At 42.8% G+C, this 27,493-nt stretch overlaps 1 protein-coding gene across 4 annotated transcripts; it reads left to right on the forward strand.

The window, feature by feature from the left end:
• Window positions 1-7,596: 7,596 nt before the first annotated feature.
• On the forward strand, window positions 7,597-26,647 carry Eif2d (eukaryotic translation initiation factor 2D). 4 transcript variants are annotated; one of them, XM_008823288.3, is made up of 15 exons: window positions 7,597-7,861; window positions 8,699-8,889; window positions 10,030-10,113; window positions 10,557-10,647; window positions 12,057-12,164; window positions 14,717-14,958; window positions 15,279-15,396; window positions 17,573-17,618; window positions 18,045-18,148; window positions 18,265-18,414; window positions 18,769-18,858; window positions 20,282-20,377; window positions 21,859-21,979; window positions 24,606-24,780; window positions 26,453-26,647. In XM_008823288.3, exons 1-15 carry the CDS (start codon window positions 7,806-7,808, stop codon window positions 26,521-26,523), a joined length of 1,743 nt encoding a protein of 580 aa, XP_008821510.1. In that variant the 5' UTR covers window positions 7,597-7,805; the 3' UTR covers window positions 26,524-26,647. The 4 variants fall into 4 exon arrangements, with proteins under 4 accessions (XP_008821510.1, XP_008821509.1, XP_008821511.1 ...); XM_008823287.3 differs by having other exon boundaries at window positions 15,279-15,417; window positions 26,453-26,628; XM_008823289.3 differs by lacking the exon at window positions 18,265-18,414 and having other exon boundaries at window positions 15,279-15,417; window positions 26,453-26,628.
• The last annotated feature ends 846 nt before the right edge of the window (window positions 26,648-27,493 follow it).

Genomic DNA, 27,493 nt, shown 5'->3' on the forward strand with positions numbered 1-27,493 from the left:
ATCATGAGGATTTTTTTTTTTTTGCTTAAGCCTAGCAAGTAATTCCAAGAAGAGAAAACAGAGGACACCATATGAAAAAGTCTTCATACTGCTGAAGTGTGGGAATGACTTTTATAATATGGACATGCTCTGGAAAAATGACTTTTACTTAACTTTGCAACCCAAAAGTTAATCTTATCCTAGCTTGTTTATAATGAAGACAAGCTCACTGAGCTTTATTTTCCTCTTGTAACCTAAATGATATATAGCCTTAAACCCTCATGATGAAAGCTTCCTTGCCTTGACCCAAAACAATGTATGAATGTGCATATCAAGTGCTGTGCTGTTGAAGACAACAGATTATCCCATTTTGGTGAGAAACAATGTTATTATCTGTTTGTGGTTGTGTGTGCTGTACTAGGTTAATAGGGGTCAGAAGGTACAAAATCCTCTGATAAGGGTTTTATTTTATTTCCCCATTTCATGCTGGACACAGTTTTATTTTTATTTTTTAATTTTAATTTCATTTATTTTTATTTTATGTGTATAAATATATTGCCTGCATGTATGTAAGTGCACCATGTCATGCAATGCCCGTGGAGGTCAGAAGTGGGTGTCAGATAAACTGGAAATGGGGTTATAGAGGGTTGTTAGTTGCCATGTGGGTGCTAAAAACTGAACCCAGGTCCTGTGCAAGAGCAGCCAGTGGTCTTAACTGCTGAGCCATCTCTCCAGCCTTGGACATACTGTTTTAATAAAAGAAAGAGAAAGCCTTTGTTTGAGAGCACAGCTCAGAGAGAATCTGAAGGAACAGTTGCTCAGAGCAGTTCAAGCCCCGTCTTGACTAAAATGGATGTTAAGAGTCAGGTAGTCTTTATTCAGTCATCTCAGTAGCATGGTATCAAATAGTAATGTTACATTGAAAGAAGTTCAGGAACATGTAACCCTCTGGGAAGTGGGTGTACTTTCTTAGACTAAGTGTTCTGGTCCCAAATGGACAGGCTTCAGTCAAGAGGAACAGGCAACATAGTAGGGTTGATCTGGGTTTTATGCAACTCTGCCTGCTTCACATATACCCTTGTCTTTCTGGTTTGCAAGAGAAAAATTTTCACAGTATAACCAAAGGACCCTCTGGTGCCAGAGGATTCCTTGAAAGAATGTCTGGGCTACCCATAGCTGTAGGCTTAATCACAGTCACATGGGCAGATGGGCTATTTCAGAATGCATTTGGGAGAAATGCTTGGGTCCTTGTATTAGCTATCCACTGTTACATAACAAATCACCCCTAGGTGTAGGGGCTTAAAACAAAAATAATCACTTATGTATTGGTAAATATTGGTTGTCGCTCTGACTGGATTGAGAGATGCCCAGAAAATTGGTGAAACATGCTTCTTAGGTCTGTGAGGTGCTTCCAGAGATGACTGGCTTGTAAGTCAGCAAACTGAGTAGGGAATACCAGGCTGAGGGCCTAGATGGAGCAAAAAATTAAATAAGGAGGAAGCTTTGCAGCAGGTACAAGCTCCATTTTTTTTCTTGTAAAAATATTTTTAAAGATTTTATGTATTTATGGGGTGGGAGGAGCAGCACACGGGTGTGAAGATCAGACAATAACTTGTGAGAGTCAGTTCTCTCCTTCCCCCATTTGGGTCCTAGGGATCGAACACAAGTTGTCAGACTTGGTGGCAAGAGCCTTTGCCTGCTGAGCTATCTAGCTCATTGGCCCAGTTTTTTGTTTGTTTTTTAAATTTTACGGTATGAGTGTATTGCTTGCATGTATGCGAGTGTACCTGTGTCATGCAATGCTGCAGAGGTCCGAAGAGGGCTTTGGATTCCCCTGGAACTGAAGCTAAGGACGGTTAGTAGCTGCCATGTGGGTGCTGGGAATCTAACCCAGGTCCTCTGCAAGAGCAGTCAGTGCTCTTAACCGCTGAGCCATCTCTCCAGCCCCTGGCCCAGTTTTTTAAAAGGCATTTTTAGCATTTTATTTTTCATTTTTCTTGAGTGTAGTATTTTTTGCTGTTGCCATAGCCCAAGACATCATAATCAAGGCTTTTCAGTCTTTGGATGCAAGCTTGCACCTGCAACTGTCCAGGGTGCTTCCAGACCTTCATCCTGATGGTTCCCTTTTATTCTGAGGCTTCCAGTTTCTTGGACTGAGTGGGATGACCAGCCTCTGATTTAATAAATCCCCCTTTATAGAGACATTCTATTGATTCTTCTCTTCTGGAGAACCTGGCTAATACAATTTATTTCCCAATTTCTGTGGATTAGGATCACAACAGGGCATAGTGGACATTAATAGTCTATTCATTAATGACTGGAGCCTTAAACTAGGATCTTGAAAACCTATGGGGGTGTGATGGTGGGTTGAAGGTTGGAGTCCATTTCCAAGGAGGCTCAGTCAATAGCTGGTAAGTTGGTTTCAACAGGTTCTTTTTGCCCACATGGATCTCTTCTTGAGAGTTAAGTGTCTCAATAAGATGGCTGGCTTCAACCAAAGAAAGCAGACAAGGAGCCCAAGGAAGCTACAGTGTGTCTCATGACATAGTTATACCATCTGTCTGAGTACAGGAATGAAGATAAGTGAGGGCCCTCTTAGAGTCTGATCACCCAAACCTGTCATCTTCCCTCATTCATTTTGCCACTTCATACAAAACATACTAATTCCTCCCCCAAGTCTCCTACAGTCTTATTTATTTAAAGCCATTTGAAGCTGTTGAGGTTGCTCAGTGGGTAAAGACACTTGCCATCAAGCCTGACAATCTGAGTTCAATCCCTGGGACCCATATGGTAAAAGAAGAGAACTATCACAAGTTATCCTCTGATACACACACACACACCTCCCCACCCCAATAAATAAATTTAAAAATGCAATAAGCTCACCTGTCAAAAACCTAGACCCTCACCATCTAAATCATGTCTAAGTGTGGCTACGCCTCTTTACTTCCTTGAGTACAGTTTTCTTTCTTTAATTCTTAAAAATTTTAGGGGCACCAGGGGTGGTGATGCATGCCTTTAATGCCAGCACTCAGGAGACAGAGGCAGGTGGATCTCTGTGAGTTCAAGGCCAGCCTGGTCTACGTAGTGAGTTCCAGGACAGCTGGGGCTACAGGGAGACCCTGTCTCAAAAAAGACCGAAAAACAAAACAAAACAAAAAACAAGCTTCTTCTCTTTGCTTCCTGGGTGCCATGACATGAGCAATTTTGTTCCACTATGCATTTCCACAATAACGTACTTGTCACAGGCTAAAAGAGATAGGTCAGGTGACTATGGATTAAAACATCTGAAACTAGCAGGGCATGGTGGTACACACCTATAGTCCCAGCACTTGGGAGGCAGAGGTAGGCAGATCTCTGTGAGTTCAAGGCCAGTCTGGTCTACATAGTGAGTTCCAGGCTAGCTGGGGCTTTAGGGAAACCCGGTTTCAAAAAGACCCAAAAGAAAAAAAACCAAAACAAAACAAAACAAAAACCATACAAACATCTGAAACTGTGAGCCAACACAAATCTTTCTCCTGTGAGTTTTCTCTTAAGTATTTTGCCACAACTATATAAGGCTAACTAACACATCCATTGGCCTACTGGAGGACATCTTAGTCACTTTCAAGTTTTGTCAATTCTGCAAAAATCTTCAATAAACAACCGTGAGCAGGTTTTTGTATGATATAAATTTCAACTCATGTGGGTAAATACCAAGGAGTATGAGTGCTGGATGAGATGGTGAGAACATGTTTAGCTCAGTGGTCTACATTTCTTACAGTTAGACATTTTATCTATTTGTAATTGCTTTTTATGAAATGTACGAAGCAATTAGACTTGCCTCCTGCCAAATGGATAGGTATTTGTGCTGACACCATATATTGCATCAGTCTTTTCCTAGCATTTAGAAAGCATCACCCACAGACTAAATAATACATAATAACTGTGTGATCCTGGATAAGTAAATAAAGCTCCTTGTGTTCCAGATTCCTCACTTGACATTGAGGATAACAGTAACTGGCCACAGCACTGGTGTGAAGTTATTCTAGTTGCATTTCTATTGCTGTGATAAAATGTCCTGACAAAAAAGCAACTTACTTAAAGGGTTTATTTTTAGCTCACACATCCAAATTACATCCACATCCAGTAGGGGCATACCACAGTATCAGCTGCTTGCACCACAGTGAAGAACACAGGGAAAGAAATGCATGCTTGCTGCTTGCTTGTGCTCAGTTAAGATTTTTCCACTCAAGGGTTCAGGAACCCTTGCCTAGGGAATAGTACTGCCTACAGTGGACTGGGTCTTCCCAAGTCAATTAAGTTAAGACAATTCCTCACAGATACACTCATAGACCAATCCAATGTAGAGAATCCCTCATTGAGATTGTCTTCCCAAGGTGATAATAGGTTGTGTCAACGTGTCCATTAAAGCTAATCATCAGGGAAAGTGAAAAAGAGAGTGAACATCAGGGTGTTCAGAAAAGTGAAAATCCCTGTGTTCTGAATCATGGAGGAGAACATAATGACTCTCTGTTTTGTTTCCTTCTTTCATTGAACCTATCATCCTCATATATACTAGGCGGGTGCTCTAACTCTGAACCACACCTCCAGGCCTCATGAATACACTTTCTGAAGCTATGAAAATATTTATTCATCCTGAAAGTCCTCAGGGTCCTTCAAAGACTTCTCAAACCATAGGTCCCACCTGAAAGGCAAATGACAATGATCTATATTTTCAGGGAATTTGGGTGAGAGATTAACTAGAAGGATTAAGAAGGCTGGTGAAGGAGTAAATAGCTCAGAGTCCAAATGAGCTATATTCTGGACTATTTAGCTTTAGTACTATTGATTTCAAGAGGACATGCATGCCACTTGTCAGACTGTGTCCCAATTCATCCTTGTGTGTGTGTGTGTGTGTGTGTGTGTGTGTGTGTGTGCGTGTGTGTTTGAGACAAAGTCTCCCTGTAGCCCCAGCTGGCCTGGAACTCACTAAGTAGACCAGGCTGGCCTTGAACTTACAGAGATCCACCTGCCTCTGCCTCCCAAGTGCTGGGACTAAAGGCATGTGCCATCATGCTTGGCACAAAATTTTATTTTTAAGGAGTTGGAAAGATGGCTCAGTGTTTAAGAGCACTGACTGCTCTTGGAGAGGACTTAGGATCAGTTCCCAGCACCTACATGGCAGCTAACTGGACATAACCCCAGTTCCAGATCTGATGCTCTCTTCTGACCTCCACAAGTATTGCACACATAGGTGCATTTACATACATGCAGGTAAAACACTCATACATGTTAACATTTTTTAAAAAATTTATTGTGTTTGTATGTATGATATATGTGGGCATGGATGCATATGCCACGGTGCATGTGTGGAGGCCAGAGTACAACTTTCTGGTTGTTGGTTGTCTCCTTCCACCTTTATTTCAGTTTCAGGAATCAAATTCAGGTGGCCAGGCTTGCATGACAAGCATCTTTATTTGGCCCTCAACTTAATAAACATAGTGCCTTGATAGGAAATGTCCAATAAGTTTCACTGTATTCAATCAATTGTATTCTCTTCATCTGGATTCATTGGGAAGGAAAAGGAGAGGATGACTAAAGAAGAGGGCATCTCTCTTCTGGTCCACCCTTCAAAATATCCTTTGCTCTGTTTAAAATTTTTAATTATTTATTTTTAGTTTATAGAGTGTTTTGCCTGCATGTATGTAATTGCACTACATGCATGCAGTGCCCATGGAGGCCAGAAGAGAGCATCAGGTCCCTTGGAACTGGAGTTATGAACAGTTGTTAGCCACAATGTGGGTGCTGGGAAACAAACCTGTATCCTCTGCAAGAGCAGCTAATGCTCTTAACCAATGAGCCATGTCTCCAGTCCCCAAATATCATTTATCTTACAGCTATGTTCCTGCCAAGTATAATTGGTGAATTAGTGAAAATTATCTGTTCTCCTCTTCCCTCAGTGAAAAACAGATTTCACTCCTGGTAGTATAGGACTCTAATCCCAGCTACATTGGAGCTGAGGCAGGAGGATCACAAATTCAAGGCCTCCCTGGGCTATAAAGTGAGTTCAAGATTAATCTGGTCAATAGTGAGACCTTACCTAAAAATGAACAAATAAACATACACATAATTAATAAATAAATAGCTGGAGATATAGCTCAGTGGTCAAGCACCCACCTAGCATGTGAGAGGCTCTAAGTTTGATTCTAGTACTACCAAAACAAAACAACACCAGCCAAAACAGAGGCAGCTTTTTCCCCTGTAAGTGGCCTTTCACCTTGCTGCAACTCTGCAACCTTAATCCAAGAGTAGGTGATAGTCTGGGAGTCCTTTGGGAGCACACCTAACCTCTGGGACTTGGCTCCTATTCCTTCACCACTAATTAATTCTTAGACTGGTAACTGATATCTTATCCAGGACATGTCTTGTATAATGCTTTGCCTAGCTTGAAAAATCTAGTATTCCCCTGTAACTTTTCTTAGTTCCCCAGACCACAAACACTTGGTGGCATATCCTAAGTATGGTTATATAGGGGCTTAATAAGTCTGTAGGGAATGCCCTTGTCTAGGCTGTTCTGCGTTTTGCTTGTGAGTGGGGTGTTTTAAAATAAAGCTGGGGATGGGATGGAGGTAAGAAGTACAGAAGTTGGGGCTAGCTCCTAGGCCCCAGTGGGTGATGGGTAGAGATTGCCAGACACTTATCTTTATTATTATTTATTTTTATTTTATGTGTATGAGTGTATTGTTTGCATGTAGGTAGGTGCACCTATGTCCTGCAATGCCCACGGAGTCAGAAGAGAGTGTTGGATCCCCTGGAACTGGGGTTACCAGATGGTTGATAGCCACCATGTGGGTGCTGAGAACCAAATGTGAGTTCTGGAAGACCAGTCAGTGCTCTTAACCGCTGAGCCATCTCTCCAGCCCTTTCAGGTACTTATCTTTGAACAGCTGGTGAGGAATCCCCCTTTGTAAAACTGTGTCAAGCAACTGGGATTATTATTATTGATGGACACTCTGCTCTTAAGTCCTAATATGCAAAACTTGGTTGAAAAGATGGGATCCCAGGTGTTTAAATCCTTGACTCCAGAATAGCTGTTTCTCAGGGAAACCTCATCTCTGTCCTTGGCCTGTGTGACTAGTCGCCTGGGGCAAACTTGGGTCAGGTACGGATTTCTTCTAATTGTTATCCCACGTGTAAAATAAGTATTAAGGAGAAAATCCTAGGTGAAACCTTTAGTTTGCAATGTAATTAAAAATATGAATAAGCCGGGCATGGTGGCGCACGCCTTTAGGCCCAAGACTCGGGAGGCAGAGGCAGAGGCAGAGGCAGAGGCAGGCGAATCTCTGAGTTTAAGCCCAGTCTGGTCTACATAGTGAGTTCCAGGACAGCTGGCGCTACAGGAAGTCCCTGTCTCAAAAAAAAAAAAAAAAAGAATAAAAGTATTTGAAAAAGCATTCAAGAAGTCTGCAAATTTAATACAATATGAATTCAATTAATTTTGCGGAGTTGAACGGAATGGACTGCAAATTTACAGGTGCTGCTCAGCGCTGAATCCAAAGTAGGTGGGCGTAGAAGGACCGGAACTAGGCCGCGATTGGCGCGATCACGGCCCGGAAGGAGCCACGGGTCCCGCCCCACCTCACGTCAGTTCCGGGACTCGTCTGTGACGACCACGGCAGCAGCTGCTAAGCTGCGCACTCGGGTTTCCAGACGGGTCGTTTTTTGACGCCGGGTCTTCAGCATGGCTGCCCCCACGCCTGAGAGCCTGGAGAGCGACACACCGTCGGCTTGCTAACGGTTCCTGGCGTCTGTGCTCTTCTTGTCTTTCCCGGGCTCCTCCAGCGGACATGTTCGCCAAGACCTTTCGGGTCAAGTCCAGCACGGCCATCAAGGGGTCGGACAGGTGAGGGAGCGGATGCTCTTACTTTGCCCCACGAAGCCCCTAGATGTCTAGGGGTGCATACTGAGAGGAAAACCCAGGGCCCAGTGCAGGGAGGTTAGATACAGTTGGAGGATGAGGTTGGGGTGTGCGTGTGTGTCTGTTTTATCTTCTAGGTGGTCTTTTGGACAAGAACTAAAATTCAGCGTTTACTGGCCTCAGACTAATTAGAGTTTGTGGAAGATGTAAAAATGAGGGACTACAAAGGCCCTGCCCTCCACGGAGTTTAGGGCCCCGGGGGCGGGTTGGGAATCAGATGGGTACCAACAACTAAAAACGTAGGAGGAAAAGTGTCTAAAGATTACTTCTGGCCTGAGAGACCATTGGAGTGAGGTGGGAGGGAATAAGGCACATGTGGTAAAGAGAAATGTATCTATTCGGTGTTGTAGATATGTATACCTTCTCAGGAATTTTGGAACCAGCCTTCTATAGGTTTCATTCTTGGTGCCATGGTATAGTTATAGTTCTTTAATAAGCTGGTAGATTTGCCAACCAATATGAGAAAGGAGTGGGTCTATGAAAAAGGCATATGAAGTCAGGATGGCTGGGTTTCCTATGTAAAACCAGCTTTATTTACTGAGCATCTGTGTTCCCATCTGTAAAATGGAAAGACATGCCCAGGAACATATATGAAAATAAATGAGACAATAAATGAAAGAGAGAAGAGGATTTTGGAAGACTGAGAACAGGGCATCATAAACCAAGCAGTCTTTCCTTGATTTTACAGTGAGTCATTCTGAATTTCTATGTTTATTAAAGTCCATCTAGATAGTATTCATGGTGCTGGTGTGCTTCCTGCAGGAGAAAGCTTCGGGCAGATGTGACAGTTGCTTTTCCCACCCTTGGAACAGATCAGGTCTCTAAGTTAATACCTGGAAAGGAGGAGCTAAACGTTGTGAAGTTGTATGCTCACAAAGGGGATGCAGTGACTGTGTACATGAGTGGTGGTAACCCCATCTTATTTGAACTGGAGAAAAATCTATATCCAACAGGTATGGCAGCAGGATGGCGATGGCCAGTACTGCAGTCCTTGTCTAACACTTGCTTCTCTCTAGTTTTTTCCTACATTAACTTGCCTACCATAGATGAAATAATCGCAAAATCTCCCTATACTATCCCTAAGGATCTTTACATACCTAGTGTTCCTAAACCTAGACTTTTCACGACCAGACACTGCTATAGATGGGAGGAAAAGAGAAAAACAAAAACAACTAACAGAGAAGTTAAACAAAACCAAAAACAATTACAAAGAGAAGTTCTGAGAACGGAGCAGTGCTGAGTGGGTTAACTAGGGATAGGGCAGAGATGTTGCAAAGGATGGAATTTCAGGGCCTGTAAACTGTAAATAGCTCTTCTTAAGACACTGAAGAGAGAGAATATACTGGGAAATAAGCTGAATTAATGAAGCCACCTACCCAGCTGTGTTAGACACTTTGCCACCTACCCAGCTGTGTTAGTTAGACACTTTAACTGGGATGCTTTACAGTGGTTTTTCTTAGGCTCTGATTCATTGTCTAAGAGTCTCAACTTTCTCTGTCACACATCTCAGGAACTTGGACTTGTCTCTTTTCCATCGCAGCTGACACTACTTAGTTGGGGCTTTTTCTTGAAGGCTGCAGTAGTGCAGTGCAGTTTCTTTAGCCGCTCCTACCTTTCTCCCCACTTCACTGCTGTTCCTGAAGTGACACAGACCTCCCCACCCCCCAAGAGTTTTACTGGTAATCACTATGGAAATAGGCACTATAAATGATAAGTATGAGAAAGTTTCAAAATGAATTACAGATTGGCTCCCTGTAACAACAGGTCATTTGCTTCTGAAGTCATAAGTAGAAGGGTTTCTGTCCTTTTAGTCCACCGTGGCCATTTTCTGCTGACATTCCCAATGCAGCAACCAGTGCCTCCAAGTCTCAAGTGCTACCCAGTTTCTAGGTGTCACTAGTTCTAGGTGCCTGCTTTCATCATGAATGAACTCTCTGGGAAGCTTCTTCTAACCTCTGTAACTCTGAGCTGTGTGTTCATGTTTTTGTTTTTTTCTGAATTTTAATTAAAATGAGCATAATATTAGGCGTTTCCAGTTCCCTAGCAGATTGACTGTTTGGTAATAAGTGTTCTCTGGGTCTGTTTTTGTACAGTGTACACACTGTGGTCCTATCCTGATCTTCTACCAGCCTTTACAACATGGCCTCTTGTACTCGAAAAACTGGTGAGGGGAGCAGGTAAGAGGATTTTCCTATATTCCAACAGTTGCCTGACATCTCAGTAATCATCAACTGACTTAATACAGTTACTCATTTCCTATGTTCATATGCTGAAAAAAATGTATGCCCCCACCCCTTTATGTATATGTGTGATTCCTCCTCCCACTTGGCTCATTCTATAAGTTCTCTAGATCTCTGACTGTTGCAAGCCTTTTATAAATAACATGAAAGCACTTTGTAAGCTGCACAAATAGATCATGGGTATAGGATGCTCAACCTAATGATCCTGTTTGTGAGCTCTACAAAGGGAGGGCTGATACTCGGGTTTCCATTTTCATTGTGAATAACATAGTTGATACCTAATAAATGTTTCCTTGTCCGGGGAATGGGTATATGATGAAGTAAAACATGAAAATGAAATGGGAACAGAAAGTAAGCCATAATGCTTTCATTTACTGCAGATTTGATGCTGCCAGGACTAGTGGTGCCCCCTGCTGGTCTGCCTCAGGTACAGAAAGGTGACCTCTGTGCCATTGCCTTGGTGGGGAACAGGTACTGTGTCAGGCAGCTGTGCCTTTTGGGGGGCAGAGGAACATAGATAAAAGGGAGCTGGAGAAAAATGACAACTTCTAAAGCATACGGACTAAAGATTGAAGAAAAAGCGGGTTCTTCTGGAAGAAGCAGATAGTGGCCCACTGCAGGGTAGCAGTGAGGTTGTGGAGTGTCTACACATCTGGACATAAGCTGCTGATGCTTTTCTTTTTCCTTCTTTTCTTTTCTGTTCCCTCCCTCCCTCCCTCCCTTCCTTTTTTGAGGCAGGGTCTTACCATATAGCACTGACTGGCCTGGGACTTGCTATGTAGGCCAGGCTGGTCTCAGACTCACAGAGCATCTTCCTCTGCCTCCTGAGTCCTGGGGTTAAAGACATATGCCACCATGCCTGGTTCTGCTGCATTAAAAAAAAAAAACAAAAACAGAAAAAGCATTTTAAAGATAATTTTAGGTTTACAGAAGAATGTCAAAGATAGTGCAGAGTTCTGATACACAGCATAGTTACCAGTGTTCTCTAAAGGCAACATCTTATATAACCCATGTAGTTATCACAGCTAAAGCATTAATGTTGGGACAATGCTGTGAACTAAACTGAAGCCTTTATTTGTATCTCCCAGGTTGGCTTTTTTTTTTTGGTCTTTTTGTTTGTTTTTTTGTCTTTTTGAGACAGGATCTCCTGTAGCCTCAGCTGGCCTGGAACTTGCTATGTAGACCAGGCTGGTTCCAAACTCACAGAGATCTACCTGCCTCTTCCTCCCAAGTGCTGGGATTAAAGACATGTGCCACCACACCTGGCTTCTCCCCAGTTGTTAAACAAGTATCTCCTTTCCATTTAAGGATTCAGTCTAGAATCCTTGCATTTAGTTGTCTTTTCTCCAAGCCTCCCTCTGTCTGTGCCATTCTCTTGATCTTTCTTTGTCTTTTACCACCTACACACACACACACCAGTGCATCATCTGCATCATTTACTTTTAATAGCTTTAATGAAATATAGTTTATATACAATAAAGTTTGTCTATTTATTTATTTTTTATTTATATATTTATTTTGGTATTTTTGAGACAGTGAGCTGGCCTGGAACTCACTATGTAGATCCAGCTGGCTTTGAAGTCACAGAGATCCGCCTCGGCCTCCCAAGTCCTGGGATTAAAGGTGTGTGCCACCACACACATAAGAGTTTGTCTGTTTTAAATATACAATCAGGTGGCTTTTGGTATATTTACAATTATTGAGCCACCATCTGTGGCTTCTTTTTGATCCCAGGCCTTATACATGGTAGGCAAGTACTTTACCACTGAGCTGCACTTCCAGTTCCTACTGCTTTTAAAAAATTAATGAAGAGTCACTGTATAGACAGTTCTGAAAACACAAAGACTTTGCCTGAGCCTTGTCTCTGGCTTCCTTCCTAGAGCTCCTGTAGCAGTTGCCGTGGCCGCCATGTCCACAGCTCAGATGCTGACTTCAGGCCTGAAGGGAAGGGGCTTCTCTGTGCTCCACACATACCAGGACCACTTGTGGTGGGTGCAGTGTTTCCTCTGTTTATAGGGAATGGGGGGGGGTGGAGAGAACATGGGGCCTGAGATTCAGAAGCACAGGTACTAGTCACAGGCACATTCTTGTACAAGTTCAGGCCCCAAACTTCCATTTCTTTGCCAAAAGTGGGGAAAAGAATGTTTTTGTTTTGTTTTTCATTTTTCCTTGTCCAGATAAGAAATTAGAGACAACTTTGGCTATTTTCTAGGTAAATGCTAGAATCCTAAATCTGGAATTGTCCTAGACACTTGCCCTAGATCTAGGAATTGTCTGTTCTGCCCTTCACTATGATGATGTTCATATAGCTCTGGGCATTCTGACCATATCTGCTGTGCACATTTGGGGCATCAGTTGGTCCTAAAACAAGTGCTTCTGAATCCCTGTCAGTTGTCTGACACCAGGATGATAACTGGTTACTTTTTGTGTGTTTTTCAACTATGATGTCTCAGAGTCCTCATTATGGAGGTAACACATTCTGACTATAACAATCCATTTCCAGAGCCATATACCTCTTCCTTTTTTGGTTAATATTATTTTACTGAAACAGTAAATAGTGTTATTCTCAAAAGCAATATAGCTGGGGTTTTTTTGGGGGGGTGAAGGGAGGTAGTAGAAGGGTCTTATGTAGTTCAGGTGGCCTGGAACTTGAGATCCTCTTGACAGAGCTTCCTGAGTGTTAGGATTATAGGCAAGTGCCACCAAGCCTGGCTCTCTACAGCTGGTCCGTTAGCCAAGTGTTGGTGTGGATTCATCTTTTTTATATATTCTAGCCCAGTCTTGGAGTTACTAGCTTCTGCAGGCTTTGGTCTAGGCATCCTTTGCTGGAGATACAGCTTTATCAGTTTGTCCTCTCGGCAGATATTAGAGCACACATGACTCCTGCCGACTTAGCACCGTGTTTTCTAGCTCTCAGTCTGCCAACAATAATTAAGATTGTCTTAAGTTGTCTTAGCAGCAGCTGCCTCAACTGCCAACCCCAAGTTAAAAAACATTTTTATTGCCAGGCGTGGTGGCACATGTCTGTAGTCCCAGCACCAGGGAGGCAGAGGTAGGCGGATCTCTGTGAGTTCAAGGCCAGCCTGGTCTACATAGTAAGTTCTAGGACAGCTGGGGCTACAGGGAGACCCTGCTTCAAAAAGACAAAAAAAAAAAAAATTTTTGTTTTTATTTACCTGATCTGGATAGCCTGAACATACTATTAAGAATATTAATAAAGCTTGCTGGAGCTATTAGGTAAAGCTTATTTTGATTTAAAAATCTTGGCTAAACTAAAGCTTTTTACTTTTCTGTGTGCTCTGCTATGTGGAATCACTTTTTTTCCTGTCTTCTTAAAATTGGGGAGTCAACCATACTAATCTTGACTCTGCACATTAGATTGTGCTTACTTTAACACAGGACCCACTTGTTTTGCAGCCCTTATATAACCCAGCTATTTGTAGTTTGTTAAATAGGATGAGCCCTGTGTTTGTAGTTCATCGGATTGAAACAACTGGCACAACAGATACATTTTCAATCGTATTTCTTTGTCTTAAGACATGTAGCTCAGGCTAGCTTCAAACTTGCTATGTAGCCAAGGGTGCTTGAAGTCCTGCTCATCCTGCCTCTGTTTCTGAAGTACTGAAGTACTGGAATTACAGGCATTTACCACCACACCTGGTTCTTTTTTTATTTTATTTATTTATTTATTTTTGTCTTTTTGAGACAGGGTCTCCCTGTAATCCTAGCAGACCTGAACTCACTATGTAGACCAGGCTGGCCTTGAACTCACAAAGATCCGCCTGCCTCTGACTCCCAGGTGCTGGGACTAAAGTCATGTGCCACCATGCCCAGCCCACACCTGGTTCTTAATCATGATATTTGATTCAAGATGGTTTATTAGTTTCTGCTTATACAGAGGAAACATTTTCAGTGGTTTATTTTAAGCTGCTTTTCCTTTTTCTTCAATTGTTATATTGGGGATTCAGCCAGAACCTTACTTGTGTAAGCACTTTGCCATTGAAGTCTTGGGTGTTTGGTTTTGGTCTTTTTGTGAGCCCCAACTGGCCTGGAACTCGCTATGTAGACCAGGCTGGCCTTGAGCTCACAGGGATCCACCTACCTCTGCCTCTCCAGTGCTGGCACTAAAGGCCTGCACCACCATGCCCAGCAACTCTTGGTTTTTTTGAAGCAAGATCCTATTCTGTAGCTCAAGCTGGCCTTGAACTCTCTATAGAGGACAGGCAGGCCCTGGATCCACTTTTCCTTTAATCTCTGTCTTGGGCTGTCTCTTAATAATGTAAGTAAATAATCATTGCCTTGGGATAGGGAGGAGATAAGCATAGGTTACCATTTTAGAGATGACAGAACTGAGGCATAGGCCCAGAAATAATTGAATAGAGTTGAGATGGGTGCACAGGGCTCTACTCTCCTAGACATTCCTGTCTCTTACTAGTTTCCTGGCTCTTACTAGTTTTGAACTCCTGACTGAATCTTCCCTGGCCAGGGTGGGTGAATGTTGTAGCTACTACTTGGTGTATCTGACATCAGATTTTTCCAGGCACTCTGGAGACAAGTCCTCCCCACCTGCCATTGCCCCACTGGCAGTGGATTCCACAGATCTCAATGAAGAGAAGGTGGACCTTGCTCTGCATGGAGACCTGAGAAGCCTATCTCTAGAGGGAAAGGAGGAGAATGGGAAGGTTCATCAGGTGTTTGGGGAGCACAGCTTTCCAGAAGCCTCTGAAGATACTAGCTCCAGGGCCGTGAGCCAGGATTCTTTGGACAGCAAGCCACTTCAAGGTATGGCTCTGATCCTTCAGATCAGAGTGGTATTGACTCTCTGGGCAGAACCCTTATTTTCCATGAGGCTTGTAGTCCTTCCCTCAAGTGCCTATCTGTCTGGCACTTAGGATAGTTTCCAGCTATAGAGCCCCCTAGGCTTCTGGTTTTTACTTCTCTTGGCGAATGTTCCTGACTTTGTGGGACTTTGTGGTTTGACCCTTTCTGTAGGGCTAACCCTTACAGAATCAGTGCTCAAGAGTCCGGAAAGGAGCCAGTGAGATGGCTCAGCAGGTAAAAGTGCATGCCTCAGGAAAGGTGTTCTTGTCTTTTCCTTACAGAGCAAATGGATGAACTACTACAGCAGTGCTTTCTGCATGCTTTGAAGAGTCGAGTGAAAAAGGCTGACCTTCCTTTGCTCACCAGCACTCTCCTTGGCAGCCACATGTTCTCCTGCTGGTACAGAATGCACTGCTATGGGTGGGGACTGCAGACCATGCTTCACTCTTGTTCTTGGAAGTTGAGCAAGGCAGGGATAATGAGGTTTGAGTGGCATGCTGAGGGAAGGCAGAGCAGAAAGGTGATCTGGTTGGAACATTATCTTCTTGGTTTTAAAAACTTAACTTTTACCCAGTGAAAGGACACTAAGATTAAAATTCACAAAATTCTCTGGATGTTCATTCTGCTGTGGTGTTTCTGGGCTGTCTTTGTGAATACTTTGTTATGGTACCATAAGTACTGAAAGAGTCTCTGGACAGCCTTTATAAAGAGGGTTTTCTGTAATGTGCCACCTTCCCAGTTAAGAAAAGTGGATCAGTTTAAGCTACATCAGTAAGTGTGAGCCTACCCCACTCAAAACATAGCCACTATATAAGGTAGTGTTACATGTGGCTTGGATCTTGACTTTGAAGACAGAGCCATCTGGGTTTAGCTGCCACCTCCTTAGGATATTTGACCAAGACAAATTTCAGCTAGTCACCTGGGTTTTCTGAGCCCTATTTCCAATACTCCTAGGATTGCTATAAAATTGCATAGCCTGGCATATACCAATTGGTAAGGTATCTTCTCAGCATACCCCATAGCCAGATATGGTGGCTCATACCTGCAAATCCTAGCACTTAAAAGGCTGAGGTAGGAGGATAGTGGTGAATTTGAGGCCAGCATGGGCTATAGAGTGAGTTCCAGATCACCCTAGAACTGGCATGAGACTGCATCAAAAAACTGAACCATACCAAACTACCCACCCCCCTACACACACACACACACACACACACACACGCACGCGCGAAACCTTTCCTGACAGGAAATTTATTTCTAAGAATTTGCTGCGTTTTTTGAAAATGGTTTTTATTCTAATCTCTTCCCTTCCCTTCTAAAAATGATCTTTTTTTTATTTTTAAATTGTGTGTGTGTGTGTGTGTATGTGTGTGTGTGTGTGTGTGTGTGTGTGTGTGTGTGTGTGTGTGTGTGTGTGTGTGACAGACATGTGCGGGTGCCCATGGAAGATAGAGGGTATTGGAGTCCTTAGAGCTGGAGAGCTGCCTGAAATGGGTGCTGGGGACTAAACTCGGGTTCTCTGGGAGAGCAATAAGCACTTTTTTTTTTCTCCCAACAGGGTCTCCCCGTAGTCTCAGCTTGCCTGGAACTTGCTATGTAGACCAGGCTGGCCCTAGTCTCACAGCGGTCCACCTGCCTCTGCCTCCCGAGTCCTAACTGCTGGGATTAAAGGCATGATCACCACACCTAGCCTGCACTAAGCACTCTTACACTGAGCCATCCCTCCAGCCCTGACACATGGCCTTCTTTATGGCATCCTGGGCACGTGTGTAATTTGTCCTGACTTTGCTGAGTTGCAAGTAACTGGGAAGAACTTTTTCTAGGGCATATGTTAGATTGGAGTGGGTTCTAAGAAGGTCTCCCTGATAATCCCATGGCTATTGAATATTATATTTTAAGAGAAGATATAAGTTCTGAGGAAAGGGAAAGACCACAGCTTTCATTAGGAGCCTCTAACCCAAAGCTACCCTACTAAGAGGTAGCAGGGGGTCAGCAAACTTCTGTAAAGAGCCAGATAGTAAATGATTTGGGCTTTTGGGGCTTTAAGGTCTCTGCTGCAGGTTCTTTGCCATTCTGCACTAATGTGACCAAAGACAATAAGTGCTGAGTGTAACTGGATTAGTTAGAGTACAGAGTACAATCTGCTGCTTTCTGACTTAGGCATGGCTACTGTCAGTATGAGCATGCTGTTGGAAAGGTCCCCCTTCAAGTGGGACTTACTGAGGCCACAGGTTTTCTGATCTGAGAGGAATCTAAAGCATGTCTAATTATAGTAGCCACTAGTTACATGTGGCCAATTAAATTAAAATTAACTAAAACTAAATAAAATTTAAAATTTAGGTCCCTGATCACAGCAGGTACATTTTAATTATTTAGTAGCCACATGGACGGCTAGTGGTTACCATATTGGACATCACACACAGAGATACCCCATCTTCACAAAAATGGACAGAGAGTCCATTTCCTTGACTGTGAGAGAGGGGGGTTGAGACAGCTGAGTAAAAGTCCCTCTTGTTTGTGTCAGGCAGGTGCCACCACTAACTACTTTGGTTTAATTTGCCATTTCTATCTGCCGTAGCCCCGAAGGACAACAATTAGATATAAAGAAATCAAGCTATAAAAAGGTAAGAGCCTGTACCTAACTTTGCATATCCACAGAGTTGTGTAGGAACACATCTGATAGGAGCTGGATGAACATGGGAAGCCCTGTCTGCAAGGCTCAGGCTAGAACTAAGCCTTTTGATTCTGGGTCTAATGGGGGGAATAATGAAACTTCTTGGGCCAAGGTACCCACTCCTCTCTCCCCTTACCCCCCCTTTCTATCCAGTTAAGAGTTCTGACTGGCTTACCAGTTAATCTCTAGCAACTTTTTGCTCCTCAATTTGCGTGTGTGTGCACGTGTGTGTGTGTGCACGCTTTCAGTCGCTAGTCTAATGACAGCAGAAACTGCATCACAGTTCTTTAGTTCCCATCTTGCACCAGGCCTGGCACTCCTAGGTACTCAATGTATGGAGTCAGTGAAGTCCCTTATACTGGCCTCTCTCCCCCAGCTTTCTAAGTTCCTGCAGCACATGCAGCAGGAACAAATTGTCCAGGTGAAGGAGCTGAACAAAGGAGTAGAGAGCATTGTGGCTGTGAACTGGAAGCACCCTAGGTAAGTACAGGGCCTGTCACTGCAATTCAGTTCATCCTGGGGCACCTGAGCCACAGATTGAGGGCTGCCAAGGCATTAGTATAAAATGCTTTTTTTCCCCTTCTGCCGGGTTTTAGGATCACATCTTTCATCATCCCTGAGCCTTCCCCAACCTCCCAGACTATCCAGGAGGGTAGCAGGGAACAACCCTATCACCCTCCAGATATAAAATTCTTCTACTGTGTCCCAGCCAACATGACCCAGCTCTTCCAGGAGTCTGGCCACAAGTGAGTTTTTGAAAAATAGCCCTTCTCTGCCTGCATGGCGTTCCTCCTGCACCTCCTCTCTCTCATCCTAAGTAGTGTTCTTCTATGACTAGCAAAACCTGTTCTACACCATCTCCTTTTCTTCTAAATCCAGCTTCAAGCCTCCTTCTCTAGAGATGTCTCTCTGGTGTCAGTGAATGAGAGAGTAGGACTCTATCTGTAGTTACGTTTCACATAGTTCTGCTTGCCTCCTTCAGGAAAAGAGAAGAGAGATGTTGAAGGCCAAGAAAAGTACCCTGCTGAGCAGGGAGTCTGAGTATTTTCGGTTTGACCCCTAGGAAAGCTTGAAATAACTCCTGGTCACTTCTCTCCTAGGAAGGGAAGCACCCTTGAGGGCAGTGAGGTCAGAGTGATCATCATTGACTATGTCAAGAGAAACAATCTGGTTGATGCCAACAACAAAAAGTAAGTGGGCGTAGAGAACAAAGTGTCTCGTCAGGTCATCTCTACCAGACAGAAACGTGGCTCAGTGGGTAAAGGCACTTGCTGCCAAGCCTGACTACCTGAGTTTGATCCCCAGGATTCCACATGGTAGAGAGAATCAACTCCCACAAGTTGTCCTCTGACCTCTACATGTGCACCGTGGCACATAACACACATATACCAGACATATGTAAATAAAACCTAAAAATATAAATAATATATGAAAAAATTTTAAAAAGAAAAGCTGTTGGAAGGAAGGAAGGAAAGAAACAAAGTATTGGGAGGACTTCTGGGATAGAAACTAGATGATCACAACAGCTCATAAATGAGCAAGACCAGTGTTTACAGACTGGGTTGTGCACATGTAGCTGTTTGCTATGGGGTTCAGATCCGTTAAGTGCTATTGGCATGGACAACAAGCTGAATAAACATTTCACGGATGTCCACCACTAGCCTTCAAGTGCAGATGACTGATGTCAGGAAAATGTGAACTTGAAAGAAAATCTAACCAAAGTCATTATGGCTTTTTGATATTACTATCTTAGTAAGTGGACACAGATGGTATGCTACTAGATAAGGAAAGTTCCACTAAATTTTTTTCTTTCTTAGATTAACACATTTTCAAAAAATTGAGACCTACAAATTAGTGCCTAATTTTTTAAACTTTTAAAAAAATTTTTATTTTTACCTTATTTTATGTGTATTAGTGTTTTGCCTACATGTAAGTACACCCATACATGCAGTGCCCATGGAGAGCAAGGGATCCGCTAGAACTGAAGTTATAGACAGTTGTTAGCCACCATGTGGGAGCTGGGAACTGAACCCGAGTCTTCTGCAAGAGCAGCCAGTGCTCTCAACTGCCAAGCCATCTTTCCAGCCTCAATGTTTATGTATTTAAAATTATTATTTATTTACTTTGTGGTGTAGGAGATAAGAGTCCAGTGCTTCTTGGGGGCTAGGTATGCACTCTACCACTACACCTCCAACCCTGAATTATTACTTTAGTTTTATGAATCCATGTGGCCTTATGTAACAGCTCAATCCATGCATACATGTGTAATAATTGTGGTAGATAGCTTGTATATCACTATTTCCTATCTTCTTTTCCTTGGTAGTCTACTATGGACCTAAGCCTAGAAAGCCATGTTCACATTGTTAGTAGCAGAGCTGAGTCAAGAATCCTAGTCTTGGGATTTACTCCATCCTACATTTTCTTCTATCATCTACTTCTCCCTTTTTGCTCCTCCCGTCAATGAGTTTTACAGCTTGATGGCCTCTGGTCCCACAGGCTGAGTGGTCCTGAGGATCATCAAGCTATAAGGAGACAGAGGAGGTAAATACTGAGACACTTTGGGTTGGGAGGGGTGAGTCTTAAATTTCTTTTTTGCCTCTTCTTTCTCTTTAGTCTAGTGAAATTGGATCCTGTCTTATGTGATTGCATCTTAGAGAAAAATGAACAGCACACTGTCATGAAGCTGCCTTGGGATAATCTCCTGACCAGGTAACAGGGATCAGCAGTCCCAATCCATCTTTCCTGCCCTTGCCCCCTTAATGTCTACTACAGTGAACTTCAAAATTATCACTGTCTTTGGGCTAGAGTCTGTGGTGCAAGTAAGAGGATTTGAGTTCAGCTCACCAGTAATCATATACAAGCCGAGTTTGGTAACATGTTTCTGAACCCTCAGTACTAGAGGAAGAGACAGGTGGATCCTTGGAGCACCTTGGCCAGCCAGCCTAGCTGAATTGATGACCTTCATGTTTAGCAAGAGACTCTGTCTCACAAAATAAGGTGGTGAACAATTGATTAAGATACCCATTGCTAACTTCTGGACTCCACATATACACATGCACACACCCATACAAGCGTACCGCATTACTCTCCCCCATATACACAAAAATTGTCACTGTCTTAGTCTGTGAATTTCTTTTCTTTTTCTTTCTTTTTTTTTTTTGGAGACAGGGTCTTCCTAGCCCCACTTGGAACTCACAGAGATTCACATAGAGTTGAATGGTTGTTACAGTCCAGCCTGCCAGTAAAGCCTAAAGTTTTTATTGTATGGCCCTTTGCAGAAAAAGTTTATCAATCCTGGTGTGTATGATACCAGGAGAAAATTTTGCTGTATAAAAGGCAGAAATTCCATCAGGTAAAGATGTTCAACAGAAGATGCATCATCATCATCATCATCATCATCATCATTATTATTACTATTACAAGGAGCTGGCAGGGGGGTGGCTCACTGGGCAAAGCAATTGCCTCATAAACATGAGTATCTGAATTTGAATCCCCAGAACCCAGGTAAAGCCAAGTATAGAGCACACTTATGTAATCCTCATCTTCCTACAGTTAGATGGGAGAGAGATACAAGAATCCCCAGAAGCCCATGGGCCACCTAGCCTAGTGTACACAACTGAAGAACAAAGAGACCCTGTACCAAATGAGTGAGAGGCGAGGACTGACTCCTGAGGTTGTTGTCTGACTTTCACACATATGCTGTGGCATGAGAGTTCCTACATTCATAGACACAAGCATGTACACACCAATGTATGCATGCATACACATCATACACACAAAAATTAAAATAAATAAAAGATGCATTATTGAAACATGTCAGTAATATGAAACAGCACTTGGAGGCAGCTATCTGAGTAAGGTCATTTTTGAAATAGGTAGTGATCTCCACAAAGCAGACAACAGCTTTCCAGGAGGCTGAGCAAGTAGAGATTTTCCAGGCACTCAAGTCAGTATTGTTCCTTCTCTGAAACAGCCTTGGTTGCATCTTGGGGCACTTTGAAAGATATGTATGCCTTGCCAGAGACATTGAGTTAACTGGTATGGTTCAGCTCCCTACATGAGTTCAGTGATTCTATTGTGTAGCCAGCTTGCAAACCACTACACTATAAAACCTTACACTCAGTGCCTGTGGTGTCAGGGTACAGGGAGGTACTTTGTGTTGAATTTACCCACTCCAACTCTCATTTCAGATGTTTAGAAAATCTGCAGCCTGCCTACCAAGTGACATTTCCTGGACAGGAGCCCATTGTGAAGAAAGGGAAAATTTGCCCAATTGACATCACGCTCGAACAAAGGACTTATAATAAAAAGGTAATTTTTAAAAGATCAGGGCTAGGAGTGTGACTTAGTAGTAAGCACTTGCCTAATGTGCTAAGGCCCTGTGTTCCATTTCTAGCACCACCAGGAAAGATAACAGTGTTTGAGAATGATTTAATTTCCCTGCTAAATTGTAGTTTCCCTGATATGATTGGAAGTTTTTAGATTGGCCTCAGGCACTGAAAAGATTATTTATGAAATACCTGTGTGTGTTTGGGCTGGCTCTGGATAAATAGGTAAAGCTAAACCATTCCCCTTCTGCCCTCTAGGATTTTCTGCTGAGAAACTTGCTACAGTCTGTTTCCAAAAGTAAACATTGTAATTTTGTTTTTCCCTTGGTATTACATTATAAGTTTCCATCTCTTATACAGTCTGCCTCTTGGGCCTTGCTCAGTGAAAGCAGCTTGTAAAAACATTGCTGAAGGAATTGAGTATTTTTAGTTTGACAGTACAAAGTATGGGGGACAATTATATCTGCCTTTAAAATACATGGAATGCTGTCCTCTGCAAAAGGAATGCCCTTATTGCCTGGAGGAGATAGATGTTACATTATTGGGTAGGAAACATGAGAGGACAGGCCTTGGGTTCAAAATAGAGAACTTTCAAATAGTTTGTGGTTCTGAGCCTGGGCTTTGGAATTAGATCTGGATTCAAATGTAACTTTTTTTTTTTTTTTTTCTTATTTCTTGACCTTGAGCAAGTTACTGAACTTCCTTTGCTTTGGTTTCCTTATGTGAAAAATGGAGAGAATACCTACTCTGCCAGGGATTACAAGGATCAAATGAAGGCCTGTACATAGGTTAAGCACTTAACAAGTAAGCACTCAGTAAATGAGAACCAGTAATGATAACCTTAATTAGCAACAATTACATGCCGGATATTATGCTAAACTATTTTGTATATATTAAACACTAATCTTTTATGATAACAATTAGAACTGTCCAAAACTGAAGTTGGTGCTGCATAAAATGGTAAATTGTTTTTTGGAGGTCTGCAAGCAAAGATTATGTGATTACTTGTTCAGGAAAGATATAACCAGGGTCTCATATGTCAGGAAAGATTGACTTCCTTATGTGACCTCTAAGATCGCATGGAATCTAAGATTGTGTCTGTAGACCCTTGCAAGCATGAGGATTTTTTTCTTTTTCAGCTTTTAAAGTCACTGTTGACAGCAATCCTCTTCAACCTACCGTGATAGTAATATATTTTAATATCTCTAGTCATGAATGAGAGAGGTTGCTTCAAAGCAAAAAGAGGCTTATGATTTTTAAAAAATATTTACTTTTTATTACGTGTATGAGTGTATTGCCTGCATGTATGTTAAGTGCACCTGTGTTGTGCATTGCCCACGGAGGTCAGAAATGAGTGTCAGATTCCTGTGGAACTAGAGTTAGGTATGGTTGTCAGTTGCCATATGGGTGCTAGGAATTGAACCCAGGTCCTCTGCAAGAGCAGTCAGTGCTCCTAACTGCTAAGCCATCTATCCAGCCCTTCATTGTGGTATTTTTATACATGCATGCTCAGGATTATGATTTTTAAAAAAGTATTAATGCCTTCCTTTTTGTCCCAGAGTCACAGTCTTCTCATTAGTAAAGCTAATGGGAAAGTGCCTGTGTTGCCACTGGCTACTTATTAAGGAATTATTGCAAACCAAAAATTTATTACTATTTTTTATGGAGGTTGGGGAGGGGAGCACACATGCTACAGTGCGTATGTGGAGGTCAGGAGAAAACTTTGCTGAATTGGTTCTCTCCATCCATCTTTATGTGGCTTCCAGGGATTGAACTCAGGTTGCCAGGCTTATGTGGCAAGCATCTTTACCTGATGAGCCATCTCACCAGTCTATAAATTTATTTTTAGATATTGAGATGGTTTTTTTATTTTTTAAAAAGTCCTTATCTTTTGGAGATATATATTAACAGATTAAGTGATCTGAAGTTTAGGAGAATTTGACTTAAAGTAATGCAGAAGCCAGGAGTTGTGTGTGTGTGTGTGTGTGGTTTTTTTATGGGTGGGGTGGGGGGTAAATCGAGATTGCCTATGAACTGATAATTGTTGAAATTGGTAATGGGTACATGGGTGCCCATCATGCTATTGTACTTTAATTTGTATTTTTAAATTCCCATTTTTTTTTCTTTAAACTTAAATTATATGCTATAGGTAGGATAGAGAGTGTCTATATATTGGATAAGATGGAGAATATCATTTTAGAAGCACAAAATATATGGTATTGGGGGACTAGAAAGATCGTTTAGTGGTTAAGAACATGGGCTGCTCTTCCAGAGGACTCATGTTTGGTTTCCAACACCCACATTGTGGTTCACAATGGTCTGTAACTCCCATTTCCAGGGGATCTGACATTCTCTTCTGGCCTCTGTGGGCATTGTGCACATGTGGTACACTTACATATATGCAGGCAAAGCATTCATACACATGAAATATATGTATACACACACACACACGTATATATACATTTAAGGTATTTGGACAAAAAGGTACCAGGGTTACAGGGATGGAGAACCATCAGAGAACATGGGTGAGGTGGTTGCTAAGGCTCTGAAAAGCCCTCTGGAGAGGAGGGCATACCATCAGCACCCACTATCAGCCTACTGTCCCCCAGGTGACTGTGGTCCGGAACTTGGAGACCTATGGTCTAGATCCATGCTCAGTGGCTGACATTCTCCAGCAGCGATGCCAGGCCAGCACCATTGTCACTCCTGCCCCCGGGGCCAAAGATAGTCTGCAGGTGCAGATCCAAGGAAACCAGATCCACCACCTTGGCCAGCTATTGCTTGGTGAGCATCCCCTCTGAAAAGCAGAAACATTGGGCTAGCTTGGCAAAAATCTCCTACTGACTCAGTTGGGCCTGCTTACACATCTCTACCATCTTTTGACAGTGGTACAAAACTGATAGACATTCAAAAGAAACCATAACTTCAGGTTTTGAATTTTGAACTTTTCCTGAGCTGGTATATAGCTAGATGTCCTCTAAAAGATGTTGGTTAGTGGCAGCTGCTCCTAGTTGTACTGAGCTGCTGAGCTACAGTGTTCTGTAGGTTAGCTGGATTACATACTTTCTCAGTTTAACCATATTTTCAGTTTAGGATGGTTATATTAAGGGGTATATCCCAATTGAGGAGCAATATCTATGCACTCATGTGTGTGCATGGACACACAAGTTAGTTTATAGCAGTTAGCAAGAGATGAAATCAGTGTTTGAACCAGATCTTCACTGTTTCCAGAATCACTGTTCTCACAGATACCTCCTGCTGTGCCAGACACTCTACTGGGCTTCTTCAGGCCCTTCTATGGGCATCTCCTTGGTCATAGCTGTGCTACAGGACTGTTACCCCTCTTGCACATGAGATCAAGGTCCAGAGCAGCTCAGTACCTTGCCTGGAGTTTACCTGACTCCTGAATGCTGAATGCTGCAATTGGGTTCAGATTTATTCTTCACAGCTTAAGTTCTTTTGACTCTTGGGGTTTCTAGCTAGTCTACTTTATCCTTAATTTAAACTCTCCTCTATAGTTCTGCCCGTCATCTTTCTAAACTAAATATAATCCCACTAAAAGGCTTTTTGTCTTGTGATTGCCTTCAGGAATAAGCTCCTAAGCTAGATAAATAAGCTCCTCCCTGCTCGACCTGTTTCTCCCCACTCCCCCAGGCTCTACATAGCTCGCATACCCCATCCTAAAGCATCCCAGCCTAGGAAGTCTCCTGCTGTTCCCAAATACACCAGGCACATCACATTTACCCACTTCAACCTGGCTGTCTCCTTTTCTTGTGTGCCCTCCCATAACCCTAAACTGCCTGTCCTTAAAGGCTCATTGGTAACAACTCAAGGATCATGTCTATTTCCCTGGAGGAATGTGTTAAAAGTTGCTAGTGTGGCTCTTCCCAGTAGTATTTATGTTTCTGGTTAGTGTCTGACGCTTGGCTAATGTCTGAACCCTCTGCTGAATGGAACTGGAGGTAGACCTTGTCTTTTTCATGTTTCTCTGATATTCAGAGACTGGCATATGCTCAGTAAACAGAGGCATTTTATGGTCTGTGATAGTCCACAACAACTAACTTCCAAAATTGAGCTCCTTTATGGAAAGAACCCCATGTTTTCTTTTTTTTGGGGGGCGGGTAAGATAGATGGCTACATACCTGAACACAGACACATACTTTTTCTCCCAGGAATGATTCCAGTTCATCTAGATGGTAGCTGGCAGGGTATAAATGAACAAATTATGCTGTTCAGCCACAAAATGTGGTGGTAAATGTTCCATCCCAGGAGGCAGCCCCAGAATATGAGCTTGACCAGGGTATAGAAAAACAGGTCACATGCTGGGAATCCTGGAGAGCAGGAAAGAACACCTGGTTTTAGGGGGCAGGGAGGGATTACAGGGGCCCATGGGATGTGGGAAGTGGGGAAGGGCAGGAGACCATGCTCCGCTGAGGATTTTCTTTCTGGATTGTAGAAGATTATCGACTCCCTCGAAAACACATCCAAGGCCTAGAAAAGGCCCCCAAACCTGGCAAGAAGAAGTGACACTCATTTCATGCAGTGGATTCCATGGAAACCCAGGGTCTGAGCCGGTAATTTATATGAGCATTTTTAGCTTTTGCAAATAAAAAATGTAATTCTTTACCACAAGCTTTTATTCTAATCTAAATCTGATTCTCTTATTTTCTTCCCTTAGTGAAACTTTCATGGTTTCAGTGCTTTAGTTCTTCCCTTGTGTTAAGAGGAAGGGCAGCCCATTTAAAGTGTAGGCAGGTAGAATGCCTTCCTGTTTGTAAAGCCCCTCTACCAAATATTCCACAGCTTCCTGTTCATTGCTCCTACCACCTAATTAACCTCTTAGACTCAGTCAGTCCCTTCATGTCTGTCATAGTTATTGTCAACCTGACACAAACTTAGACACACTTGGGAAGAGGGACTCTCATTTGAAGAATTTCCTCCATCAGATTGGCCTGTGACCATGTCTATGAGGCATTTTCTTAATTGCTAATTGATGAAGGAGGATCCAGGCACTATTGGTAGTGTCATCCCTGGGCAGGTGGGCCTAGACTATATCAGAAAGGTAGCTCATCAAGCCAGGGCAGCATTCCTCCATGGTCTCTGCTTCACTTCCTGCCATGGCTTCCCTCCATGATAGACTGTGACCTGTAAACCAAATAAACCCTTTTCTCCCCGAGTTGGTTTTGCTCAGTGTTTTATCACAGCAACAGAAATCAAAATAGAATAGTCTTTCTATAGAGTTAGTCCCATAGAAGTAGAGCCTGGCTGTTCTTTGCCATCAATCAAGGCAACAAAAGAAAGAATTGCGCCTGATGTGGTGAAAAAGGCCTTTTAATCCCAACACTTGGGAGGCAGAGGCAGGTGGATCTCTGTGAGATCAAGGCCAGCCTGATCTCCATAGTAAGTCCATGCCAGCTAGGGCTACAGGGAGATCCTGTCTCAAAAAGACCAAAAAAAAAAACCCAGACTCTAAGCTGCCCCAGAATTTAGGGCAGTA

Source organism: Nannospalax galili, unplaced genomic scaffold (assembly GCF_000622305.1).
Source record: "Nannospalax galili isolate Female #2095 unplaced genomic scaffold, S.galili_v1.0 scaffold309, whole genome shotgun sequence".
Lineage (NCBI taxonomy): Eukaryota > Metazoa > Chordata > Mammalia > Rodentia > Spalacidae > Nannospalax > Nannospalax galili.

Bases quoted from the DNA above. Each gene is read 5' to 3' on its own strand.
- Eif2d (XM_008823287.3), top strand. From the start codon at position 7,806: ATGTTCGCCAAGACCTTTCGGGTCAAGTCCAGCACGGCCATCAAGGGG. The intron at 18,859-20,281 runs GTAAGTGGGCGT...CTTTCTCTTTAG, and splicing joins GTTGATGCCAACAACAAAAA to TCTAGTGAAATTGGATCCTG. The intron at 21,980-24,605 runs GTAATTTTTAAA...ACTGTCCCCCAG, and splicing joins AAAGGACTTATAATAAAAAG to GTGACTGTGGTCCGGAACTT.